Genomic DNA, 23,619 nt, shown 5'->3' on the forward strand with positions numbered 1-23,619 from the left:
GACTGATATTTCAAAGATTTTTTTATCTCTTTTAATTTCGATGATTATAACTGACAACTGAGGAAAATCCCAAATTCAGTATCTCAGAAAATTAGAATATTACTTAACACCAATACAAAGAAAGGATTTTTTGAAATCTTGGCCAACTGAGAAGTATGAGCATGTACAGCACTCAGTACTTAGTTGGGGCTCCTTTTGCCTGAATTACTGCAGCAATGCGGCGTGGCATGGAGTTGATCAGTCTGTGGCACTGCTCAGGTGTTGAGAGCTTGCTCTGATAGTGGCCTTCAGCTCTTCTGCATTGTTGGGTCTGGCATATCGGCATTTTCCTCTTCACCAAGGTCAGGTGGAGTTTGCTGGCCAATTAAGAACAGGGATACCATAGTCCTTAGCTCTGGAAGGTAAGGTACTGGAAGCTTTGGCACTGTGTGCAGGTGCCAAGTCCTGTTGGAAAATGAAATCTGCTTTTCCATAAAGTTGGTCAGAAGCAGGAAGCATGAAGTGCTCTAAAATTACCTGGTATACGGCTGCGTTGACCTTGGGCCTCAGAAAACACATTGGACGTACACCAGCAGATAATATGGCACCCCATACCATCACTGATTGTGGAAACTTTACACCGGACCTCAAGCAACATGAATTGCCTCTCCTTTCTTCCTCCAGACTCTGGGGCCCTGATTTCCAAAGGAAATGCTAAATTTACTTTAATCAAAGAACATAACTTTGGACCACTCAGTAGCAGTCCAATCCTTTTTGAAGCAAGACGCTTCTGACGCTGTCTGTTGTTCAAGAGTGGCTTGACACAAGGAGTGTGATAGCTGAAACCAATGTCTTTCGTACGTTTGTGCGTAGTGGTTATTGAACCACTGACTCCAGCTGCAGTCCACTCTTTGTGAATCTCCCCCACATTTTTGAATGGGTTTTGTTTCACAATCCTCTCCAGGGTGCGTTTATCCCTCTTTTCCTTCCCTTCGCCTCTCTATTAATGTGCTTGGACACAGAGCTCTGTGAACAGCCAGCCTCTTTTGCAATGACCTTTTTTTGTCTTGCCTCCTTGTGCAAGGTGTCAATGGTGGTCTTTTGGACAACTGTCAAGTCAGCAGTCTTCCCCATGATTGTGTAGCCTACAGAACTAGACTGAGAGACCATTTAAAGGCCTTTGCAGCTGCTTAAAGTTAATTAGCTGATTAGAGTGTGGCACCAGGTGTCTTCAATATTGAACCTTTTCACAATATTCTAATTTTCTGAGATACTGAATTTGGGATTTTCCTTAGTTGTCAGTAATAATCATCAAAATTAAAAGAAATAAATATTAGTCTGTGTGTAATGAATGAATATAATAGGGTTAGGGTTAGGGTTTCATTTTTTTATAGAATTAGTGAAATCAACTTTTTGACGATATTCTAATTATATGACCAGCACCTGTATATGATTTGACTAATTCTTCTAAGTCAAACTGTTTCTGTTGAGTAGGCTACTACCGCATGTCAGTTATACATGTTTAACCCTTGTGTGGTGTTCATTCTCATTCTGGTGGACCCGCTGCATTTTGGGGTTTTAAAATAACACCGTTTAAAAGATTGTTAAAATACTCTACATATATTTACTCCATCCCAATTACAAGCAATATAAACCGCTTAATGGTTGATATTTGCCCTTTACCTTTGTTAGATCACATTTAGGAGGGGCGTAATTTTATTAGATAGATAGATAGATAGATAGATAGATAGATAGATAGATAGATAGATAGATAGATAGATAGATAGATAGATAGATAGATAGATAGATAGATAGATAGATAGAGATAATCAGTGTTATACATTTTGTCCACTAGATGGCGGTTGTTGACCGCCTCTGCGCTCATTGCGCCACCCTCATTCTGCCATCGAGAGTTTTCCTGTGAGTGTAGCTCTGAGCAGCGGGTTTGGTCAAACTCAGGAGCTCGTGTTCTCGCAGGATGTTGTGAGCGCGAGAGGTGGTGCCGCTCTCAGCTCGCGCGGTGACGGTTGGGACAGCGAGACGTGGTTCAGGCAGCAGCTGGAAGACTCGAGCGAGTACAAATTCGTTGGGAAGGGCGGAAAATCACGGACCGACGGCCGCTCCATACATGACAAGGTCGGGTGGGTGGGGAGAAGTTTAGGGAGCAACGCTGATCCAGTCCTCTGTGCTCCTGGAAAGAGCCCGGAACCGAGCGACGCGACTCGTTGTATTCTGACAGTAAACATTTGAGATGTTCCTGTAGAAGCTCTCTAAGTTGTTTAGCTTTTACTTTTGTTGTTTGTTTTGGATTTGTTTAACTTTGGAAATGAGTGCGTCAGTGAACGGAGTGGAACCAAAACCCGTTCCGGCGGCCAGTCTGAACGGACCGGGTTCTGTTCCTCCAAGCCCCACCGATGTCAAAACACCCGAGTCGGTGCTACCGGACGAGGAGCCGCAGTCCACGGTGACAGACGCCACGCAGATGGGGATCAAGTTCGCCAAGACATTCCTGCTGATTTTCCCCATATACGTGCTGGGATATCTGGAGTTCAGCTTTAGCTGGGTCCTCATCGCCCTGGCCGCGCTTTTCTGGCTCAGACGGAACCAGAGCAGCAGATTCGCTCCGGTGAACCGGGCGCTGGCGTTTCTGGAGCAAGAGGAGCGAGCGGTGCGTCAGAGCGTCCGGAGCTCAGAGCTGCCGCCCTGGGTGAGTTCCACACTGGAACATCGCGTTACTCCCGTCTGTTAATGTTTCACAACCTTGGGGCACTTTGACCTCAGCCTTGACCTAAAGATTTTACACAGCCCTATTCAACCGGTGTGTCATTGCTCTGCGTGTGTCTGATGTAGTCAAAAGTTTGTGTATTCACTGACATTGCTTACATACCTGAATAAGTCACAAATTTAATCAAGACCAGAAATTGTATCTGAAGTATCAAAACTGCACCCATTAAACTAGAGCACAATCACCCTTAAGGTCTTCTGAAATGTTTTTATTTGATAAGTCTTCATTAGTGAGAGAAACAGATTATGGCATTAACCATTTCCCTTCATATTCACACTTTTCTACTATGCATAAATATTCTATAATGTGCACTTACTAATAATAAAAAATATAATATTAAATTTCCATGGCGTGGATATCACTTATTGGATATTATAAATGAAAATAATATTTATTGGTCATATGAAAAATAAAACATTGCATAATGACATTTATAAATAAAATAAATAATTAAAATACAATAAAAATCACTTAACTTTTCACTAGGCAAAATATTTGGGATACAAAAAAGAAGCCCTTTTCAGCCACAAATCAATAATTGTATTCTAAATAATATATTTATTATATATAAACACACTTTTACTATGACCAGCGATGATTATTTTTTATTTATAATGACTGAAATATAATGAAGTGATATCCAAATTAGATTTTTCATGTTTATATTCAGTATACATCTATTCACCAATATAGAGTCCAAGACAAACTTATCTTGTAATGAAGTGTAATTAAATAGTAACTTTAGTAAGTATTTGAACAACATTTTCCTATTTATAAGCTTTTTATGTCAGGCACATTGATTATGATCACGTGAAATGCTCATAAAATATATGTTGTGCCCTCAGGCCTAGGTGGACTTTTAAGGCTTTTAAGAATGTGCATTGATCAACCACTAATTTAAATACTAGATGAGACGTCTATTGTGGGTCTGACTACAATAATACATTCTGAACGTGAAATATTAATTCAGAGGCTGCATTGAGTCATTTTTCATGAATTTGAATCCTTGAGGCAAATCTTCAAAGCTCTAAGTACAAACAAGGACAAGTAAGGTTGACACGGTTTTTTTTTTTTTTTTTTTTTTTTTTTTGTGGCCTACAGACTTTGGTGTACTGTTACTTTAAACAAATGAGTTTGCTGTCTAACCTGAGATCATAGTTCTGGCATATTAGCAGGCCTGTGTGCTGAAAGCAGCATTCTGGGACACAAAACTCCAGTGTTCACTCCTTTAGCTGTAAATCTCTTGCCATGGCCAGGACAGGATGTCATAATAACTCTTTCTTTCAGTTTTAGGCTGATATTAAGTAACATGAACAGGTAATTCATGAAACTCAGGATGACTGATTGTCTGATGATTCATGCATTGGTTGCATGGTTGATTGTGAGTTTAATATTTTAATATCATTGATATGCTAATATATTTTTAAGATTTTTTATTTTAGTTTATTTTCGTTTTGTATAATTTTAATTTAAAATCAATTTTTTTTATTTTTTTTTTTAGTATCATTTACAAATATATATGTCTACCTAGTTATGTTTCATTTATTTATTTAGTTTAAGTTTTAAGTTTTTATTTAGTTCAAATTTTTGTACTTTGTTAAACTAAACTAAAATGAGAAATGTTGCTTTAATAAAATAAAATATGAGTTTAAGCTTTTTTAAGTAACAAATGATTTTTTTACATGATTTAAATATAGTTAACTTTAAATGTGAACATGCATGAAAATGTGTTAATCAAAGATAATACTCACTGCACACTCATATTAAATACTTAACTAATAATCATCTGTTAAAGGTGCAATAGGAGATCTTGGAAAATGCTAACAGTAGCCTGATAGCACTGAAAGCAAACATCCCACTCTCCCTCCAATTGCCGTCCAAAGCCACGCCCCTGAACACATTTATACTCACAGACCAGAATACCAGAGACAGGATTACTACAATAGGCTTCATCAGGGGTTCCCAATTCCAGTCCATGTTCCGAAGTGAAGGAACATTTTGAAGGAACAAAACAGGTTTGTCATCTGAATCAGGTCTGTTAACTAAGCGAGACATGCAAAATATGTGCGCGAGCACTGGAATTAGGAACCGTTGGGCTACATCATGTGTCATTAACTAGCAAGAAAACTTTAAAAGTACTACAATACCAGGAAGGAAGAGGTATGCAGATATGTATGTTGACAGGCAGGTAGGAAAGGTATTTAAAACGCTCGGATTGGATGTACATTTCTTGGTCCTACGCCTTCCACAGAATATATACTGTAAATACAGATAAATAAATTTAAACCACTTAACTTAATGATTGCTATCAGGATGTGAGGAGACTTTCAACCAGTATTACAAATATGTTTCTGAAGACAATCACCTATTGCACCTTTAATGTGTTTGAGTGAAGTGGTCTGCCTGTGTGTGTTTGTAACAGGACCTCGTGAAACATTGTTTATTTGTGTCAGACGAGGGCTGTATATGGTAACAGAACCTCTCCTTAGTGGGTGTGGTGTGTTACTACAGTAACTGCCATTATGACTTTATTATTTACATATTACTTTATTATTGTGACATCACATCACCAAAGCACTGTGAGTCACATGCTTGAGGAAATGTTGCCATAGTGACCTGTCAATGAGATGAGGCACACCACGTTCTGTTTCTGAACAACAGTTTGGACGAGCAGATACAGTGACACTTTACCTGGAGGGCAGATATTATAAAGGCAGTGCTCCTGCCCTGCATGTTGTGTCTGTGGCTGTGCATGTGTTAATAATTAACAAGTGAATCATTATCAAACATGGCAATGAAATCAAGTGAAGTTTGAGTTTTATTAGCAGGACATTCAAGGTTTATTTTATTTATACATTTTTTCTCCAAGCCTTTCTTGTGTAACTCATTCACTTCTGAATTGTGCTCGACAGATATAGGTTTTTTGGTGGAGCAGGGCTTAAATGTGCATTAAAAAAAAGGCTGATATGTATAATAAAATATACATAAAAATATATTTAATAATTAAATAACACATGGACAACAATTTCTGTATTTACATTTATTTTCTGTAATATTTATGAAAATAATTTGTAAATGAATCCATTTGCAAAATATTTTTTTTTGAATATTAATAAGAATTTGAACTTAAACTGGTCAACCACTTCTGAGCAGTGTTGCCAAATCCTGACAAATGGTCAAGTATAAATGTTTTTCTTAAATAAAAAATATAATATATAAGCCTGTGTGTGTCTGTGCTAAAAGAATATGTTGCAAAAATAACATTAGAAGTTATAGTTAAGATAAGAAAAGCGTTTACTTTGGGGAACAACTGGCAATGCTGCTTCTGGGAATCAATATAGATTATTACACTAACTTAAAATATAACATTTCTAAGCTTTAAATTCTTCTTATTTGCTAAATAAATACCTCAGAACTTCTGCAGCGAACTACATTACAAAATAGGGCTCCAACAGACTGTTGCAAAACAGTTTTTTTATACAAGAGACGCCTTTACTGTGTGTGTGTTTGTTTGTGTGTGTGTGTGTGTGTGTGTGTGTCTGATGGATTTATTACAGTATGTATGCTTTACTGTCTGTTCTAAGTCAAAACGGCCATAAGAGAGTGTTTGTTTAGCTAGTTCTTCTGTTGCTTCTTCTTCTGTATTAGGTGCTGAGAATATGGCCAGTTCTTTCATTGCTTTGGGCAGCTCCAGTAGTTTTTTTCATTAGGGCTAGAGATTGTTGCCATCCTCCTGTTCTTTCAGGAAACACTGTTCTTTAGGACAGTTTGTCTATCTCCTCTGGTCTCATCATTTGTCTTTGAAGGAATAACGACAACTCCGTTATATCAGCAGATCTGTCCATCGCCAGCCTCATTCATCTTGTCATCCTGTCATCACTGTCTGTAAACTGGTGGGGGTCGGTGTCAGTCTGTCTGTTCTCTCTCAGCTGAGATGATTCGCCATTCATCAACTTAAACAAACTCTTATTGTTTAAGTAAGGAGTCAATAGAGCTGTTTTTCTTGGGTTTAGCTCACCCAGAAATTACAAATCTGCCATCATTTACTCATGTTGCTTGAAACTAATCTTTCTCTATATCAGTAAACTATTAGTTGTCAGCCAATATTACTTAAATTTGTTTAAATATGTATGGTCTGATTGGATATTTATAATTGTGCATGCTCATTTCCATCTATTTTTACATTTAGATTGCATTTGTAGTCATGCAGCACACTCATAATACACTTTAATAACACTAATAATTATTACATTAAAATGTAACTATTTTCTCTAGCATTTATATCTAGTGGGATTCTTTCTATTGCACGTTTTTATAATTTTTTTTATTCATAAAATGTTAATTTCAGCCTTTTTTTTTGGTTGTAATTTTAATTAAATTATTTAATTTGAACATTAATGTATCCCTACTTTAAGAGCGGGATTTCATATTTGAGATTTTGTGTTTATTTGTACATCAGTCTTGTACTCTCTCAGCTCCACCCGTCAATAAAACTAATACCGTCCAATCAGCTTCCTGCTTCGAGTCTGACACCCTGACTGTCTGACATGCTGGCTCTCTGATATATACAGCAAACGCCCTTTGACCTGTTCACCAGTCGTGCATGTGATACCTCACAAAATCATTAAGTAGCTCAAGCAGTCAGTCCTTCATCGAGTTCACAATACAATCTACACCTCTGGTTTATTCATTTAGAGGTTAGATGAGGTCAAATCTATATGAAGTCCTTCCTGGTTGCTACAGTTCCTCTCAGAATGAGCATGCCTGTGTGTTTGTTTCTTTTTGTATATTACAAAGTTGTTTGCTTGCCTAGGAAATGACATTGCTTAACAGATCAGATCTTACACAGACGCACACGTACACGCCCATGTGGATAAATCACACACACATTACTGCATTTGGTCAGAGCGTTAACATGTCCTCATGAATCAGTTTTACAGGCTCAGACTAGCTGCCTGTGTTGTGTCAGAACCGTGCTATTGAAACTGGAAATACTGCATGGAAGTTCCTGACTCATTTACATTTACATTTTACTGTATTTATGGATGAAATATGCAAATATCTAGTGTGCATTGTTATAGAAATAGGCAGAAAGATACAGGAGAACAGAAAAAAAATATTCACCATCTGTCTGTGAATGAGACTTTGACCCCTAACAATGCTTTCTAAGCTCTTTGAAGGCCAGAGATATGGGTGTTTGTGGCAGAGATAATACATGTAGAGATGCAGAGTTTGTTCTATCAGATTGGATCAGCTCCGCGTCGGCTGCTCTCTGACAGGCCATGGGAATTAGCAGGCTAACTTTAGCTGCAGTCTGCTCTCTGCGCGTATAATCAGGAAATAACACAGCTTTGAGTCATAGGCTGGCTTTCTCCCTCAGGAAAATATGAGAAAGAATTGCAGCCAAGGACAAGTCAGGGATTTTCCATTTGGTTTTTCTGGCATATCTCTCAGTCAGATGCTTTTGTGCCACATCTTTCCATATAGGTCCTCTCTTCTTACCAGAGTTTACTCTACTGCATGTTGAGGAAAGTAAGATGAAGAGCCGAAGAGAGAGACACATTGTCTACACTGTGAGCGAGCAGCATGATGCGGCGAAAACTAGAACACTATATTTCGAATAAGAATTTTACCTGAATTCCACATTGAATTTCTAAAGGGCATGGCATTAAGAAAGAAACAAATAAATTAGTGTAAATATACATTTCCATATGATTTTAATTAAGAGTAAAATATTAATAGTTTCTCATTTCAACACTGCAAAAAAACATTTGCAATTTTTACGGAACAGGACTAAAGTAAAAACCTGTTAATTGGTTAACTGTAACTTAATTGTGAGATACGGTAAGGTAATTTATCATAAACACTGGAAAAGATTTGGTGTAAAAGCCACATTTTCAATTTTTAATTTCCAGGTAGATTTCTTAGATGATCCAAAGAAACCACATTTTGCACAATTAATTAAACTTGAAAATTTTGACATGTTTAGAAAGAATTGAATGGTGTTTTATAGTAAAACATACTCCAGTAATCATTTTACTTCAAACCTTTTTTTTTTCTTTTTTTACAGTGTTCAGTGAAAAACTTTAAATGGTTTAATACTACATTATGGTTTTTGGAAGAAAATTTAAATCAAAAATCTGAACATTACTTTTAACTCCAACATCGTATCCTTCATCAGTCTTCATAAAAAAAATCTGTTACAAAGGTAATTACCAGAAGTCCCCTTTTATGATATAATTATATATTTTTTCAAATATTGAATACTAGTTCAGTGAAGAATTACTTCAACTGATTCAATGACCGATTCAAACCTATTACTGATGGCCGATGAATTGGACTGCACTAGTTGTTTTGTATGTTTAGTGTCACTAGCCGTTTAGTGTGTTTAATGTTGTTGTGTCAGCATCTGTGAAAGAACTCTGATGCTCAAAAACCACTAACTGGACAAGATGAAAATCATTTGCGTCATGTTATAAAAACATAACAATAAAATTGGTAACACTTTACAATAAGATTCTATTAGTTAATGATAGCTAACGTATTAACTAGTTAAACAGCCACATTATGTCATTATAATGTGGTCATGTAATGAGTAATGGATATGATGAGTAATGAGAATAAATGAGTTCATTTTAAGAATTAGAGAAGTGGAAATTGAACTCTTCTGTTTATACCAATGCATCATTTCATTGAAGAATTAAGGAATTAAAGAATCAACGTGGCATTGTGATGAAGTGTAAAATACTGATTTGTTGAATTATTTTGAGAGCTGTAATTCTCAGCTGGTGATGTGCTGTGACTAATGAATGTGTTTAAAATATCCATTAAAATAAAATTCAGTTTGTTTTGTGTTTCAGGTTCATTTTCCAGATGTGGAGAGAGTGGAGTGGCTCAACAAGGTGTGTGTGTTTTTTTTTGTGTGTGTGTGTGTGTGTGTGTGTGTGTGTGTGTGTGGTGGTGTGGTTTGATAAAAATAGATCTGAATCTATGCTAACCCAGAAATGTCTTCTCAAGAGTATTAACTCTCTCTCTCTTCCTCTTTTTTTTTTTAAACAGACTGTACATCAGATGTGGCCATATATTTGTCAGTTTGTAGATAAAATTTTCAGAGAGACCATTGAACCGGCAGTACAGGGAGCCAATGCACACCTTAGTACTTTCACCTTCTCCAAGATAGACATGGGGAACAAGGTACATGCACATGCACATGTTTACATAGCTGTCTAAATGAGAGCATACCATAGACCTAACTAACTCAATCCCTAAACCAACCCAAAAAGACAACTTTATGATTTCATGTAAAATCATTATAATTGAAGCATTTAAATTATACATATAAGTAATATAAATATAATTTATTAATTCTATACAAAATAATTAAGTGGAATTTGATCATATTATATTAACATTTATTTATTTTAAATCAATATTAGCACTTCTTAATTCTTTATCTGTTTGAGGACACACCAAAGACTTAAGTTGTATTATATAAAGCTATTTATAATTTATAACTAAATCTACCCCTAAAAGTAAATCTTTGGCATATAAAAATGCTACTCAAAACATTACATTCTAGATCCTTTTTACCTTTGAGGACAACCTCACATTTAGTCACATTTAGCTCAAGACATTTGTCCTCAAATTAAAACTTAGTAAACAAATATTAGCACTTCTTAATTCTTTATCTGTTTGAGGACACACCAAAGACTTAAGTTGTATTATATAAAGCTATTTATAATTTATAACTAAATCTACCCCTAAAAGTAAATCTTTGGCATATAAAAATGCTACTCAAAACATTACATTCTAGATCATTTTTACCTTTGAGGACAACCTCACATTTAGTCACATTTAGCTCAAGACATTTGTCCTCAAATTAAAACTTAGTAAACCAACACACACATTTACATACTCTTATACACACAATATAATAATCTTCCATCTGTCTGCAGCCCCTCAGGGTGGATGGAGTGAAAGTTTATACAGAGAATGTAGATAAGCGACAGATTATTATGGATCTACAGATCAGGTAAAGTACACACAGTTACCGTTCACCGCTGAGACTCATTACAGGACTTGATATATTGAAATTTTGTTTGTGTGTAACTTTGTCTAGCTTTGTCGGAAACACTGAAATCGATGTGGATATTAAGAAATACTATTGCCATGCAGGAATCAAGAGCATACAGGTAAGACTCAGAGAGTGTGTGACAGATGCCCGTTTGTGTGTTACATAAGTTGTTTACATTTGAGAATGCCCCCATTACCCTGATAACAGTCAGAGCGACCACACATGAGCTTTGATGTGAGTTTGAACTGTATGACAGCGCTTCTTTGCTTTGTTAGTTTATAGTTAAGCATTAGATGTAATGTTAGTCCATTCTCATATCTGCAAGCAGAAGTTTTTAATTATTTATATGAGCTTTTTGGCTTTGTATGAAGAGAATAGTGGAGATGTTACAGGAAACATTATGAGCGCTAGTGGTTTTGGGAAATAATCCGAGCAGGATTTAAACTCAGGTCTACTTCACATATCATGTATGTGCATTATATGCAAGTCAGAATTATTTGACTAACAGTTACTGCATATGCTTCGACACGTTGAGCTATAGTGCTCATGCAAGCCAGTTTGAATCCAGCATTTCTCACTGTTTTATATTATAATCTTTCCTTTTATTTGTTTGTTGTTTGTATTTGTAGCTTAATGGTGTGTTGAGAGTCATCATGGAGCCATTGCTAGGAGATATGCCACTGATTGGTGCACTGTCTGTGTTCTTCCTCAAGAAACCTGTACGTTAACCAATACATATACACACACAATTGTGTCACATGTTGAAGAACATTCTTTCATTGTGTTTGTGTCTGATTATTTAAAATACATTTTGCTATATACCAGCCATTACTTAATTTAGACAATCTAAATATTAAGCAGCACAAACGTTTTCAACATAATAAGATAATAAGTAGAAATATTTTTTGAGTAGCATATATTCAGAATGACTTCTGAAGGATCACGTGACGCTGAAGACTGAAGTAATGGTGCTGGAAATTCAGCTTGGTCATCACAGAAATAAATTACATGTTTAAATATCTTAAAATAGAAAACTAGTTTTACATTGTAATGTTATTTTACAGTATTATTACTACAAAACTTTTGAACTGTAAATATCTAATATATTTGATCATACTTATAACCAATGACTACAAATCATTCTTTTTGGTTAATCTGTCATTTTCTTATTAGAAAACATTATTTGCAGTGCTTACAACATTCTATATCCTTCATAAAATATGAACACAGTTATGTTCCTTTGTTTTTTATTTATTTTCAAAAACCTTTAAAAAATAAGTTTGTGATTAATCTCAGAGATTATTAGTTTGGTTCATGTCTTAAAACAATTTACTGAACTTTTTTTTTTTTTTTTATTCATGTGGAGGGAAAAATATTTCCAGAACCAGAGCCAACTGAAAACATAGGCAGTTACTGTTGTGCTGTATTTGATTTATAGCTTTGTTGCTGCAGTGAAAAATAAAGATGTATTTTACAGGAAACACACACACATGCACACATATATATATTACCTTTATGTATTAAACATTGTTAAATGTTTCTGTTTCTCTCTCTTAGTTTCTGGATATAAACTGGACAGGTCTTACTAATATGCTGGACATCCCTGGAATAAAGTGAGTGATGCACGTGTTAGCCATCACACATCATGTAATCATATTATGCCAGTTTCATGAAACTGGAGAGTGGATAAGGCAGCCTTTGAAATGCACATATACTGTCACATGTACTATTTTGTATTTTGAGGTGGCACAGATAAAAGTCTCTCACACAGACATTATACATGCTCTTCCTGTCAGACGATCCACGTTTACACCCACTTGTGATGGAGGGGAAATGATGGGGTCTTAATAGTGTGTTTTATCTTAAAGTGCGGCCTGTGATCCCCTAGCATCAGTGTGTGTGTGTGTGTGTCCAAATGTAGAGTTTAATGTTTCCCCAGAGCAGTTTCTCTCTCTCTCTCTCTCTCTCTCTCTCTCTCTCTCTCGCTCTCTCTCGCGCTTTTCTCTTTTTCTCCTTTTATAGTCATGTCATAGGTGAAGCTGGCGTTGTGGTTTAGGCATGGGGAGATCTTGTCCTAAAAGTTTCATAATGTAGGAAAGCAAACAATTATTAAAAAATAAAAGATATATTAAACTACCACAAGTAGATGGTTGCAGAGAAGTACTTATAGGCCATTTCCACTCCATAATATGTATATTTTTGTATTTAGACATTATGAATGAAAGTAATAAAAGTACATTTTATCAGATGTAATGTATTTATTACATCTGTAAGACATCTGCTAAAGATCTGGGAATCATCTGCTGTGTAATCTGATAAATGTCTCAGAAGCAGTTTAAGATGCATTCTATTCAATGTCTATTTGACATCTGACAGGAAATGTCTTAGAAACGTAATGCAGATGAGTAAGCACTTTTAAAAATACATCTTGCATATGTGCATGCAGACATAAATAAACATCTCTGAGATATAAATGTGTGATCAGGGTGAGTGCTTTACTGTCAGGTGCTGGTGCCACCTTCTGTCGAACTTAATGGCACTAGTGCTGGTCTCCTCAAACGTTAGTCTGGAGACATTCAATGTTTCTCGAAGTCAGAAAAGTCATAACAGTGACTGAAGAATGTTGTCTGTGGTATATTTTCGCTGCAAAACAATAAGAAATGCCACAAATCAATGCAGATTTTAAGAAAAGGCGCAGTAATATCAGTCATTTTAGGCCGCAAAAATCAGAAAAGAGTTCTGTGGAATCCTGGAGGGACTGACATAGTGTGGGTGAAGGGACTATAAACAACTATAAATGAACTTAAATGAATCCTGTGCTAATGGAGAACTGCTGGTGGAGGATAAAGGAACCATTATAGAGCTTTAATTCTTTCCCTTATCACAGTGCTTCTCTTCACTTTTTATTCGAAAGCTCCATATAGTTAAATACAATATTCAAAGGCCTCCCAATATTTGTTTTCTCTGATAATCTGGGTGAAATTAAGACAAAGCTACTCGCTTTCCATCTTTTTGTTCACAGAAACTGGGAGTGTTCATGAAATAATTACCCACAATTCATTTAGTGGTTTAAGAAATTTCAGGAACTGTGGGCAGAAAAGGGGAAGTGTTTCAAAAAATATTATTTTGGTTTATGTTGATTGTATTTTTTTTTTTTTAATTTAGCATTTCAGTTTATTTAAAACATTTCAATATATCAATTATAATATTAATATGAACTTTTATGTTTTTTAAAAGTTTGCTGAGGCCCTCTAGTGGGTCCTGGCCACCTTGAGAACTATCCCAAATGTTTAATTCACATAGTTTAAGCAAAAAAATAGCCGGAAGATGTGTGTTTAGTCAAAGCAAAAAAGCATTGAAAATTGTTGTTCATACCTCAACATAAATACAGAGAATTGGCATTTAACCTAAATTGTACAAGCTATTTTGTACAAAGTTATTATGTAGCAGAACATTCAAGTTGCCTTTTTCTACACAGGGGAAAGGCAAACCGATTACAACTGCAGCTGTCAAGCTCAATTTACCCAGAAAGTATAATAAACGTGGTCTATACAGCTTGTGAAGGCATAGTCTTTCCATTCAAAATATCACATATTTTTTGGGAAAAAAATCGCTTCTGGTTGGAAAGACTGGATTTAGTGCATTTGACTGATTTGTTTTAATATTTAACATCATCACTAATCTCTCTTCCTCTGTCTTTCACAGTGGTCTGTGTGACAGCGTTATCCAGGATATCATATACAGTTTTCTCGTGCTGCCAAACAAAATCACTATTCCACTTGTAGATGATGCACAGATTTCTAGACTCCGCTTCCCAATGCCAAAGGTGACATACTTGAACACTTCATATTCACATGCATACACGTATATAAACCGAATATTTATATCATATGTGTGTTTTTGTTTTAGAGTATTCTGCGGATTCACTTTCTGGAGGCACAGGACATTATAGGGAAGGACAAGTTTCTGGGTGGCCTGATAAAAGGAAAGTCAGACCCGTATGGTGTCATTAAGCTGGGCAATCAGCTCTTCAGATCCAAAATCATCAAAGAGACAGTTAATCCTAAATGGAACGAAGTTTACGAGGTAAAGGACTTATTTGCGATTTGAATCTGTCCTTCTCTGACATGTTTTATTTACCAATCCAAGGTGTTTATGTGTGTTTTAGGTATTTGTGTACGATCACCCAGGACAGAATGTGGAGATAGAGCTTTATGATGAGGACCATGATAAGGATGATTATTTGGGAAGGTAATGGCTGTGCCTGTGATTGATCTAATCAATCATCAAATAATTACAAGCAATAATACTTCCACCATAAAAGATCAATAAAAAGTGTTTTTATTGTATTCATTTGATTTTTGTCCTCCTGTATTCTTTAGCCTTACCATCAACGTAGATGAACTAGAGAAGGAACAGAAAGTAGATGAGGTACAAAATAAAATACCTTTTTGTTTTATTTCGGTCTTACATCTGTCCAGCTTTATTTCAGATAATGAATTCACCCCCTTTTTCACCTGTGTGTGTGTGTGTGTGTGTGTGTGTGTGTGTGAGTTTAGTGGTTTGTACTTGATGATGTTGCTACAGGAAAGCTTCACCTGAAGATTGAATGGCTTTCTCTTCTCCCTACACCGGATAAACTCGATGAGGTAACGTAACACACCTCTTATACACACCAAAGTGATATGATATGACTTATGTTAATGATTTAGACTTTACTGATCAAATAACTATAGTACAGTACATTACCCTTTAAAAGTTTAGGGTCAGTAAAATAGAAGTCTATTGTGCTCACTAAAGCTGCATTTATTTGATCAAAAATACAGTAAAAGCAATAATATAGTAAAAACGGAAATATTGTGCAATAAAATGTTATTTATTAATGTGACGGCAAAGTAGAATTTTCAGCATCATTACTCCAGTCTTCAGTGTCACATGATCCTTCTGAAATCATTCTGATATGCCAATTTGGTGCTCAAGAAACATTTATTGATATTATCAGTGTTGAAAACAGAAACTATTTTTGTGGAAACTGATTTTATTTCAATGCTCTTAGATTTAAAAGTAGAAAAAATATTTTAAGTAGAAATATTTTGTTATATTATGAATGTATTTAACTCTCACTTATGATTAATTTAAAAGAAAAATATAAATTTCTTTAAAAAAAAATTAAAAAAAAAAAATCTTACTGATCCCAAACTTATGTATAGTAGAACTATAAGAAAAAAAAAATACGAACTGCACATTTCTGCTTTTAAACTCTGATATTTCCCAGTTCTATAAACTAATACTAAATAATTTTGTGACAATTATTGCATTAAGACATAATTTAGTCTGTTTAAAGAGACAAATCTCCACAATGTGGATCACACACAACAGAGTGATGAATGTTGATGTGTTGTTTTCAGGTTTTAAGCAGCATTAAAGCAGATAAAGGGCAGGCCAATGATGGACTGTCATCAGCATTACTGTTGGTGCATCTGGACTCAGCCAAAAATCTCCCAGTGAGCATTAACACACACACACACACACACACACACACACTGACCCACACTAGCTTCTTTCTTCCTTATTTTCCTATGCTCCACCTTTCCTCTTTCATCAGGTAACACTTCTACTACTGCACTTGCCTTGCCTTTTTCTCCTTTCATCCTCTGTTTCTTTCTGTTGTCCCACTCTGGTTTCCTGTTACTCTGGATAAAGAGTGTTTTTGAGGGGCAGGTGGGCAGTGGGTGTCTGAGAGAGCGCCGCTCTGCCGGGCTGGTGTTCTGTGAGAACACTTCTGCCCTCTACAGGACAATGTTTGTGAGTCACTCTGTTGGCATTCCTATTAGATTGGTCTACTTGCATTTGATTTGACCTGCATTTGGTGCAATTTAATTTAGAAGTGTTTCATAGTTACATCTCCACTTCCCTTTTGCATGTAAAATTGTTCTTGTAGTGCTGTTCAAACTCTGAGGAATGTTTTGTTTGTATTTGTTTATGCCGTGGCTTGGTCTGTCAGCATGCTAGAGTTTACAGAGGCCCTGCCTGCATTTTGCATAGATATAAATAGTCAGTATTAGTGGTGTTAATGCAGCCATTTTTGTGTGTGCAGTTGTTTTGTCACTGTAGATGTGCACTCTTTCCTTTAAAGAAGGCATTTGAATATAGAGCATCAGAGGTGGTTCAGGAAAAAAAAAAAGAGCAACATAATGCAGCTGTCAGCCCTGTTCGGAGCGCTAAATGAGGTTATGTGGTATATTGCTGATCAAGTTATTTTTTTTTTTTTGATTTGCTGATTATTTGTGTGTAAGATAAGGATTGTGATACACTACTCTTCAAAAGTTTTTATTTATTAGATGTAGGTTTGAATATAGCAAAGATTCATTAAATTCATCAGAAGTTTCATGAAAGACTTTTATAATGATACAAAATATTTATATTTCAAATAAATGCAGTTCAGCGTTAATTCCTTGTTGCGTTCGAACTGTTCACTAGATCAGTCTTCGAAAAATGTGTGACATTTCCAAAAAAACATTAAGTAGCACAACCGTTTCAACATTAATATGCACCAAATCAGCATATTAGGATGATTTCTAAAGGATCATGTGACACCGAAGACTAGAATTCACAATATTGCTGTTTTTACTGTAACTTTGAACAACTAAATGTTGATGAATATATGAGACTAGTTTTAAAAATGTAATTTTTATTTAATTTTGAACAGTAGTGTGTGTTGGAGGGGTGTAACATAGACATGCAAGTAGTGCAGTAGAGTGTCAACTTTGGAAGCATGTTGAATGAAACAGGTCTCACTCTGCACTTCACTTTATGAACAAGCAACCTTTTATACAACAGTTTATACATACAATGTTGGGAAGCTAGTTTGTCGATTTTTACTTTCCATACAAAAAGAGAATCAACTGCTGTGTGTCTGAGCAGCAAACAAATGGGATGCTGATCCAAAGCGTGCTATATTATTAAATATCGGCACATTTGGACCGACTGTAACTGTTGTATAACTGTTGCTGTATCAGCCCATGTCTCATTTAATCATTTTCATTAGTCACTGAAAGCGTTCAGAGAATTCAGGCATCTTGTAGTGTCCTGTTGTGAGTTGATTTGCAGTGAAGTGTGGGTTGGACTGATTTTCTTTGGATTGCCTTGTCCATATTTCTCTCTCATGTTTCTTTCTTCATTACTGTCCTTGACACCTGAATTGTGTGTCCTCATGTGCCCACTCTCCAGGCATGACTAATCAAACGCAAATGAATAAAAATATGCTGATGCTTCCTGCTAGTGCTTTTTCATCATTTGAACAATCATATGAATAAAATACAATGAGGCTTCATCTTTTCTCATTTTCACTCAATTAACCATGCGTTAATTCCGTAATCATTCATTTTGTTGTGTATGATTGAGTGAGTACTCCCAGGATGTTTGTGCAATTATGAATTTAAATCTGCATGCCATCCTTCTAATAATCCTGCCTGTATTTGTGTGTGTTGTGTGTGTCTGTGTGTGTGTGTGTGTTGGCGTGTGTGTCTCATCCTTTTCTGCTTGGGGAAATAAGCGCAATCCTTTAGAATTCAACAATGCAGGTCTGAAGAAGGGTACAGTCAATAAAGCCATAAAGGTAACACAACCAGTTTTCTCACAATTTCCGCACACACATAATGATGTAGAGAGATGTGGCAAGTTGTTAATGTCGATTTAAGATCCTTCTGCTGCAGGTATCGTGTGTGCTTTGATTAACCGCATGCAGACCTGTCTGTGTATCTGAATGTCTGAAACACACTGAATTCAGTCTCTGAATCCCACAGAGACTATTTCTCTTATGGAAATCCCATTTTGCCAATTCTAAATTGATTGCTTTAAATTCAAGCAATATATGAATCAAGAGTATTCACAAAATCCTACATAAATGACATGTAAGACCTTGCTTGAATCTAACAAGTTTTAATTTTTTATGTCCTGATAGTAATGTAGTGCATGGCATTCATAAGGAGGAATGGCCACTGCAATTTTAATTTAATGAAATAAATATAATATTTTAAAATTATTTTCAACTTTCTGTGAATGAAAACTTTAATGTTTACCCCATCTGGACTCATGGCATGCTGTTTATTATCAGGCTCAATCATTTGGACAAGTTTTAATAGTAATCATTTATTTCTGTAAAAAATGTTGTTACTTGATTTTAAATCGCCCCTGTGATTAAATGGGAAAATGCATTAACTGGATCAGCCTAATGTATTGAGATTTGAACTAAAGAAGCAGAATTTACAGTAGCATTGAATTAAATTACAGTGCTAATTTGAAAATGTAAAAACATAATCTTGTAGATTTTGGACTTTTCCCATCTAAGTAAATAGGACATATGTTTGTATGTGTACAAGCTATATAGAAAACAGCCCCCTGTGGACTTTGAACAAAAAAATGTTGGTAAGCAATCTCATGCAAACTGTAATGTACTGTAACTGTCTGTGGTACTGGACAGCATGCCGTGTGGTTCATAGTCATTGCAGATTTAGACGGGAGTAAATATCATGTGGTTACTAAGGATCGTTTCAAGCCTTTAGTGTGCAAATATGTACTGTAGGTTCTTACATGTTTGAGATGACGCTATTATTGTTTGATTTAAATCCTTTTGTTATTTGCTTTAGTAAGAGTGCGGTTAAGGTTGATAATGTTATTTGTGCATATTGTTATTTTAATATGGAAGCATTGTTAATAACTGTTTGTATGCTCTGTAGTCTAGTAAAAATGTCACCAGTGTGCCCAGTCCATTCGTCCAGTTTACCGTGGGACACAAATCCTTTGAGAGCAAGGTAAACACACTGATGTACAAAAGTAATCTGCCTTTAAATGTATATGTGCATAACAGGATATTCTTAAAGGTGCAAATTTAAAAATGAAAAATTGTGTGAAGTCGGACTTTACTGTGAATTTTTAAAATGGTAAAATAATTCCAGTTCAGATCCTGTATATTCAGTGTTGCTAAATGTATAATGGTGAAATATTTTACATTCTTTTCTCATTACAGACAAGATATAAAACCAACGAGCCGCTTTGGGAGGAGGCCTTCACATTCCTGATCCACAATCCAAAGTGTCAAGAACTTGAAGTGGAGGTAAAGCAGAAACATGCACTCGCAGGCAACATGGGGTTTTGTGGCTTTAATGGTTGCAAATTTGGGCTGGTCTCTGAAAGGTGGAAGTTTTGAACACTGGGAGGGTTTTGCAAATGCTGTTATAAGAAAGTGTTACTATAATTACAACCCCAACTTTGGTATCGTACTAGCTATTCTCTTCTAAGTGATGTATTTAGACTGGATTTGTTGCCCTGCCTTTTGTTTTTACATGTATTTTTTAAGTGTAATTATTTATTTATTTCTGGAGAATTACTAAATCATAGAAATAAAGGTATTAATACACAGTTGTATTGACTCAGTTGTACCCTATTCATGTAAAGTATATATAGTCTGGACGATGCAGTGTTTACAACACAGTGGCGTCTCATACGAGTCACAGTCTGATGTTTTGTGTGTGTGCAGGTAAAGGATGCGAAGCACGAGTGTTCCCTAGGGACGTTTTCTTTTCTTCTGTCAAAGCTGCTGCAGGAGGATCAGATGACTATCAGTCAGCGATTCCCACTCAGGAACTCGGGACCCGGCTCCACGATTAAGATGAAGATGGCACTTAGGGTAACACACACACAAACAAAAATATATATTTTCAAAGAATCTTCAATGAAAAAAGTGTCTTTAATGAGCTCAGTGAGCAGTTTAAACACCAGTGGCAAAGAAACAACTGAACTTTGCCCTATAGAGGGTCTGTCTCAGCAGGAAGTCTTGCTGTAAATAAACATAAAAAGTCATATTTATATGTGTGTTTTAGATTCTCTCTATGGATAAGTTGGCAGTATCAGGTCAGCCGTCCTCCGTTCAGATCCGCCGCCCCAGCGAGATCCCCAACGCCTCTCCTCAGCGGCCCAATGTTTCAGAGCCCATCCCAGTACCCAAAACCCAGCCGCAGACCCCATCACCCAGAACCCAACCCTCCCCGCGAGTGGAGCCCCTAATAGACAGCAGGCCATTTGAGGACTCACCTACCCGTCTGGCTAATTCGGGGTGGAGCACGTCTAACCTGGCCATCTCTGGCTCTGAGCTACACCTAAACAGCAAAGAGCCGACCCCCAGCATAGCATCTGACATCTCTAACCCCAGCACCACCCAGGAGCTCCAGAAGACAATGCAACAAATACAACAGAAGTATGTTTGAACATTTTAAACATATTTTGAATGTCTGGTTCATGTTTATATTCTAACACCACAACAGTTAAAAAAAGATATATAATTTTTTTTCTCTTTTGCAGTGGAGCCTCACCTGGTTTCGCTCCATTGGGTGAAGTTCAGTTAACCATCAGACACAGTTCTCAAAGAAACAAACTAATCGTCGTGGTGCACGGCTGCAGGTAAAATACTTTTGATTCTTCTTAAGTATTTCAGTGTTTGTGAAAGTGATGTTTTTAATATGAAAGTCCTCATATTTTGGTATTTCCAGGAATCTGATCTCTTGTACGGAAAATGGTTCTGATCCATACGTCCGTTTGTATTTGCTGCCTGATAAACGACGCTCTGGACGCAGAAAAACAAGCACGATAAAGAAAACAGTAAATCCGGTCTATGATCAAACGTCAGTTTCTTTTTCCTCTTCCAGTCTCTTTAAGTCTTCTCATTTTACCTTGAATAAAAATACTTGTATTTGTGTTTTTAAATAAAGTGTTTGTGGGATGTGTGTCTTGTGTTTGTGTAGGTTTGAATTCAGCGTGTCACTTGTGGAGTTGCACAGAAGAACTCTAGATGTGGCTGTGAAGAATGGAGGAGGAATTCTGTCAAAACACAGAGGGCTGCTGGGAAAGGTGACATCCCTCACATCATAAATAACATTAGAAATAACAGTCCTCACAACATTTATAACATAAATAACTTCTTAAATCCTGTTCATAAGATAAATAACATTGTTTGCCATTCACAACATCCTTGATATCATTGTTCTAAATCTTAAATTATTATATATATGTAAATCTAAAATATTACTTTCTAGGGTTTTTTATTATTCATATATAAAATTATTCATATATAAAATTATGTGTGTGTTTTTCCCAGGTGTTAGTTGACTTGACCTTTGAGGATATATCAAAGAGCTCAACGCAATGGTAAATATTTTTTTATATAATTTACAAAGATTAAGCCTTTTAATATGAATAAAATGATATTGATTATACTGAATATTCCCATTACTGTAATATATGCATAAAATATACTTTACAGTGGTTATGTTTAACCTGATGTACAATACATCATTTTGGAGAAGAAAAACATGATTATAATAATTATTTTATTTTATTTAAAGTAAAAAACAATGTTTGTTATGCGAGTTATAAGCCACATTTTCTTTATGCAAAGTATAAATATACATTTAATAAAATATACATTTAATAAAATGGCACAGTGTAAAAAAAAAACAAAGCAAAAAAAAAAAAAAAAAAATCATTAATATTTCGCCAAAGGTGTGTGAACATGGTATCTGAAATGTTTATGTGAATATGATTGTGTTTGTGTGTGTTTGGCAGGTATGAGCTTTCAGTGGACGGGCTGAGGCGACAATCCCCTTAACCAAAGGAACTAACTTCTTTCTGCCTACACATACTGTATTAAAAAAAAAGCTACAAACCCCTGCGCAAGACTCCAAACTTCAGCCATATTTAAGCCATGTGTTTTAGCCGTGGGCAAAATTTGTACATTTTGGATCCTCAGATTTTATCACTTTTAATAGATTTGCAGTGTGAAAGAAGAAGAAAAAAAACTCTATCGATGTTACGTGCACTGACTTAGCAAGAGTGAAAGAGAGAATGAGAGTGTTTAGAGATTTTTTTAAGTTAAAAAGGGATACGGTTCAGTGGCATCTGTTGGATTTATTAGTTGTTTACACATTTAGATATCTAAACCAAGAGTGGCAAACTCTAACAACATCTGTTTTATATATATAAAATTAAGCTCAGACTGTAAATATATACAAATAAATCTTAAAAAGAAATGATAGTATTGTTGAAAAATATTAACCTTAAGAGTTCTTGTTAAACAAGCACTGAACTCTTTGAAAGTGTTATAGATTACCATCTCTGTTAATGCCTACAGATGCTCCTTTTAGGAGACAAAAATTTACCAAAGAAGTACTCTGTTTATTATAAAGTGTGTGATTAAACCAAATATGCACCTAAGTGTGTGTGTGTGTGTGTGTGTGTATGTGTGTATATATATATATATATATATATATATATATATATATATATATATATATATATATATATATATATATATATATATACACACACATACACACGTGTTGTGTGTTCTCTGTTGTGATTCAGCGTCCACCATCACAGCACTGGCTGTCAGTGTTTAAACATGCATGGGCAGCCAGCTACAGTGTCACATGACCCTTGATATGTAATGCTGCCACATGTCTGTATCTTGTTTGGCCTTTCTGTAGCACTCGGTCACATGTTCACTCCTTCTAAAACACCTGGTCACCTCTCACCCACTGCATCCCAGCTGTGCTTTCTCAGTCATCTGCATCTCAGAGTTATAGAAAATGTCTCGTGTGTAGTGTGATGTTAAGTGAAGGTTGTGGTTGAGTCTGCTGCAGTGTCACTGAGCTGAGCTCATGATATGCAGATGGTCAAACTTCTAACTGTTATAATTTTATTCCTGTCAGTAAGAATGTGTTTTCAC

The 23,619-nt window shown here is 35.7% G+C and overlaps 1 protein-coding gene across 3 annotated transcripts; it reads left to right on the forward strand.

Annotated features, from left to right (window-relative positions):
• The first annotated feature begins 1,860 nt into the window (after window positions 1–1,860).
• LOC113045056 (extended synaptotagmin-2-A-like) lies at window positions 1,861–22,542 on the forward strand. 3 transcript variants are annotated; one of them, XM_026205183.1, is made up of 23 exons: window positions 1,861–2,686; window positions 9,625–9,666; window positions 9,824–9,958; window positions 10,720–10,796; window positions 10,884–10,956; window positions 11,468–11,557; window positions 12,396–12,451; window positions 14,544–14,664; window positions 14,748–14,924; window positions 15,007–15,089; window positions 15,221–15,269; window positions 15,398–15,487; window positions 16,247–16,342; window positions 16,542–16,643; window positions 19,577–19,651; window positions 19,867–19,953; window positions 20,377–20,526; window positions 20,720–21,093; window positions 21,198–21,296; window positions 21,386–21,517; window positions 21,638–21,743; window positions 21,991–22,040; window positions 22,458–22,542. In XM_026205183.1, exons 1-23 carry the CDS (start codon window positions 2,306–2,308, stop codon window positions 22,498–22,500), a joined length of 2,688 nt encoding a protein of 895 aa, XP_026060968.1. In that variant the 5' UTR covers window positions 1,861–2,305; the 3' UTR covers window positions 22,501–22,542. The 3 variants fall into 3 exon arrangements, with proteins under 3 accessions (XP_026060968.1, XP_026060970.1, XP_026060969.1); XM_026205184.1 differs by lacking the exon at window positions 16,542–16,643 and adding an exon at window positions 18,394–18,456 and having other exon boundaries at window positions 1,864–2,686; XM_026205185.1 differs by lacking the exon at window positions 16,542–16,643 and having other exon boundaries at window positions 1,863–2,686.
• Window positions 22,543–23,619: the final 1,077 nt, after the last annotated feature.

This window comes from Carassius auratus, chromosome 27 (assembly GCF_003368295.1).
Source record: "Carassius auratus strain Wakin chromosome 27, ASM336829v1, whole genome shotgun sequence".
Taxonomy (NCBI): Eukaryota; Metazoa; Chordata; class Actinopteri; order Cypriniformes; family Cyprinidae; genus Carassius; species Carassius auratus.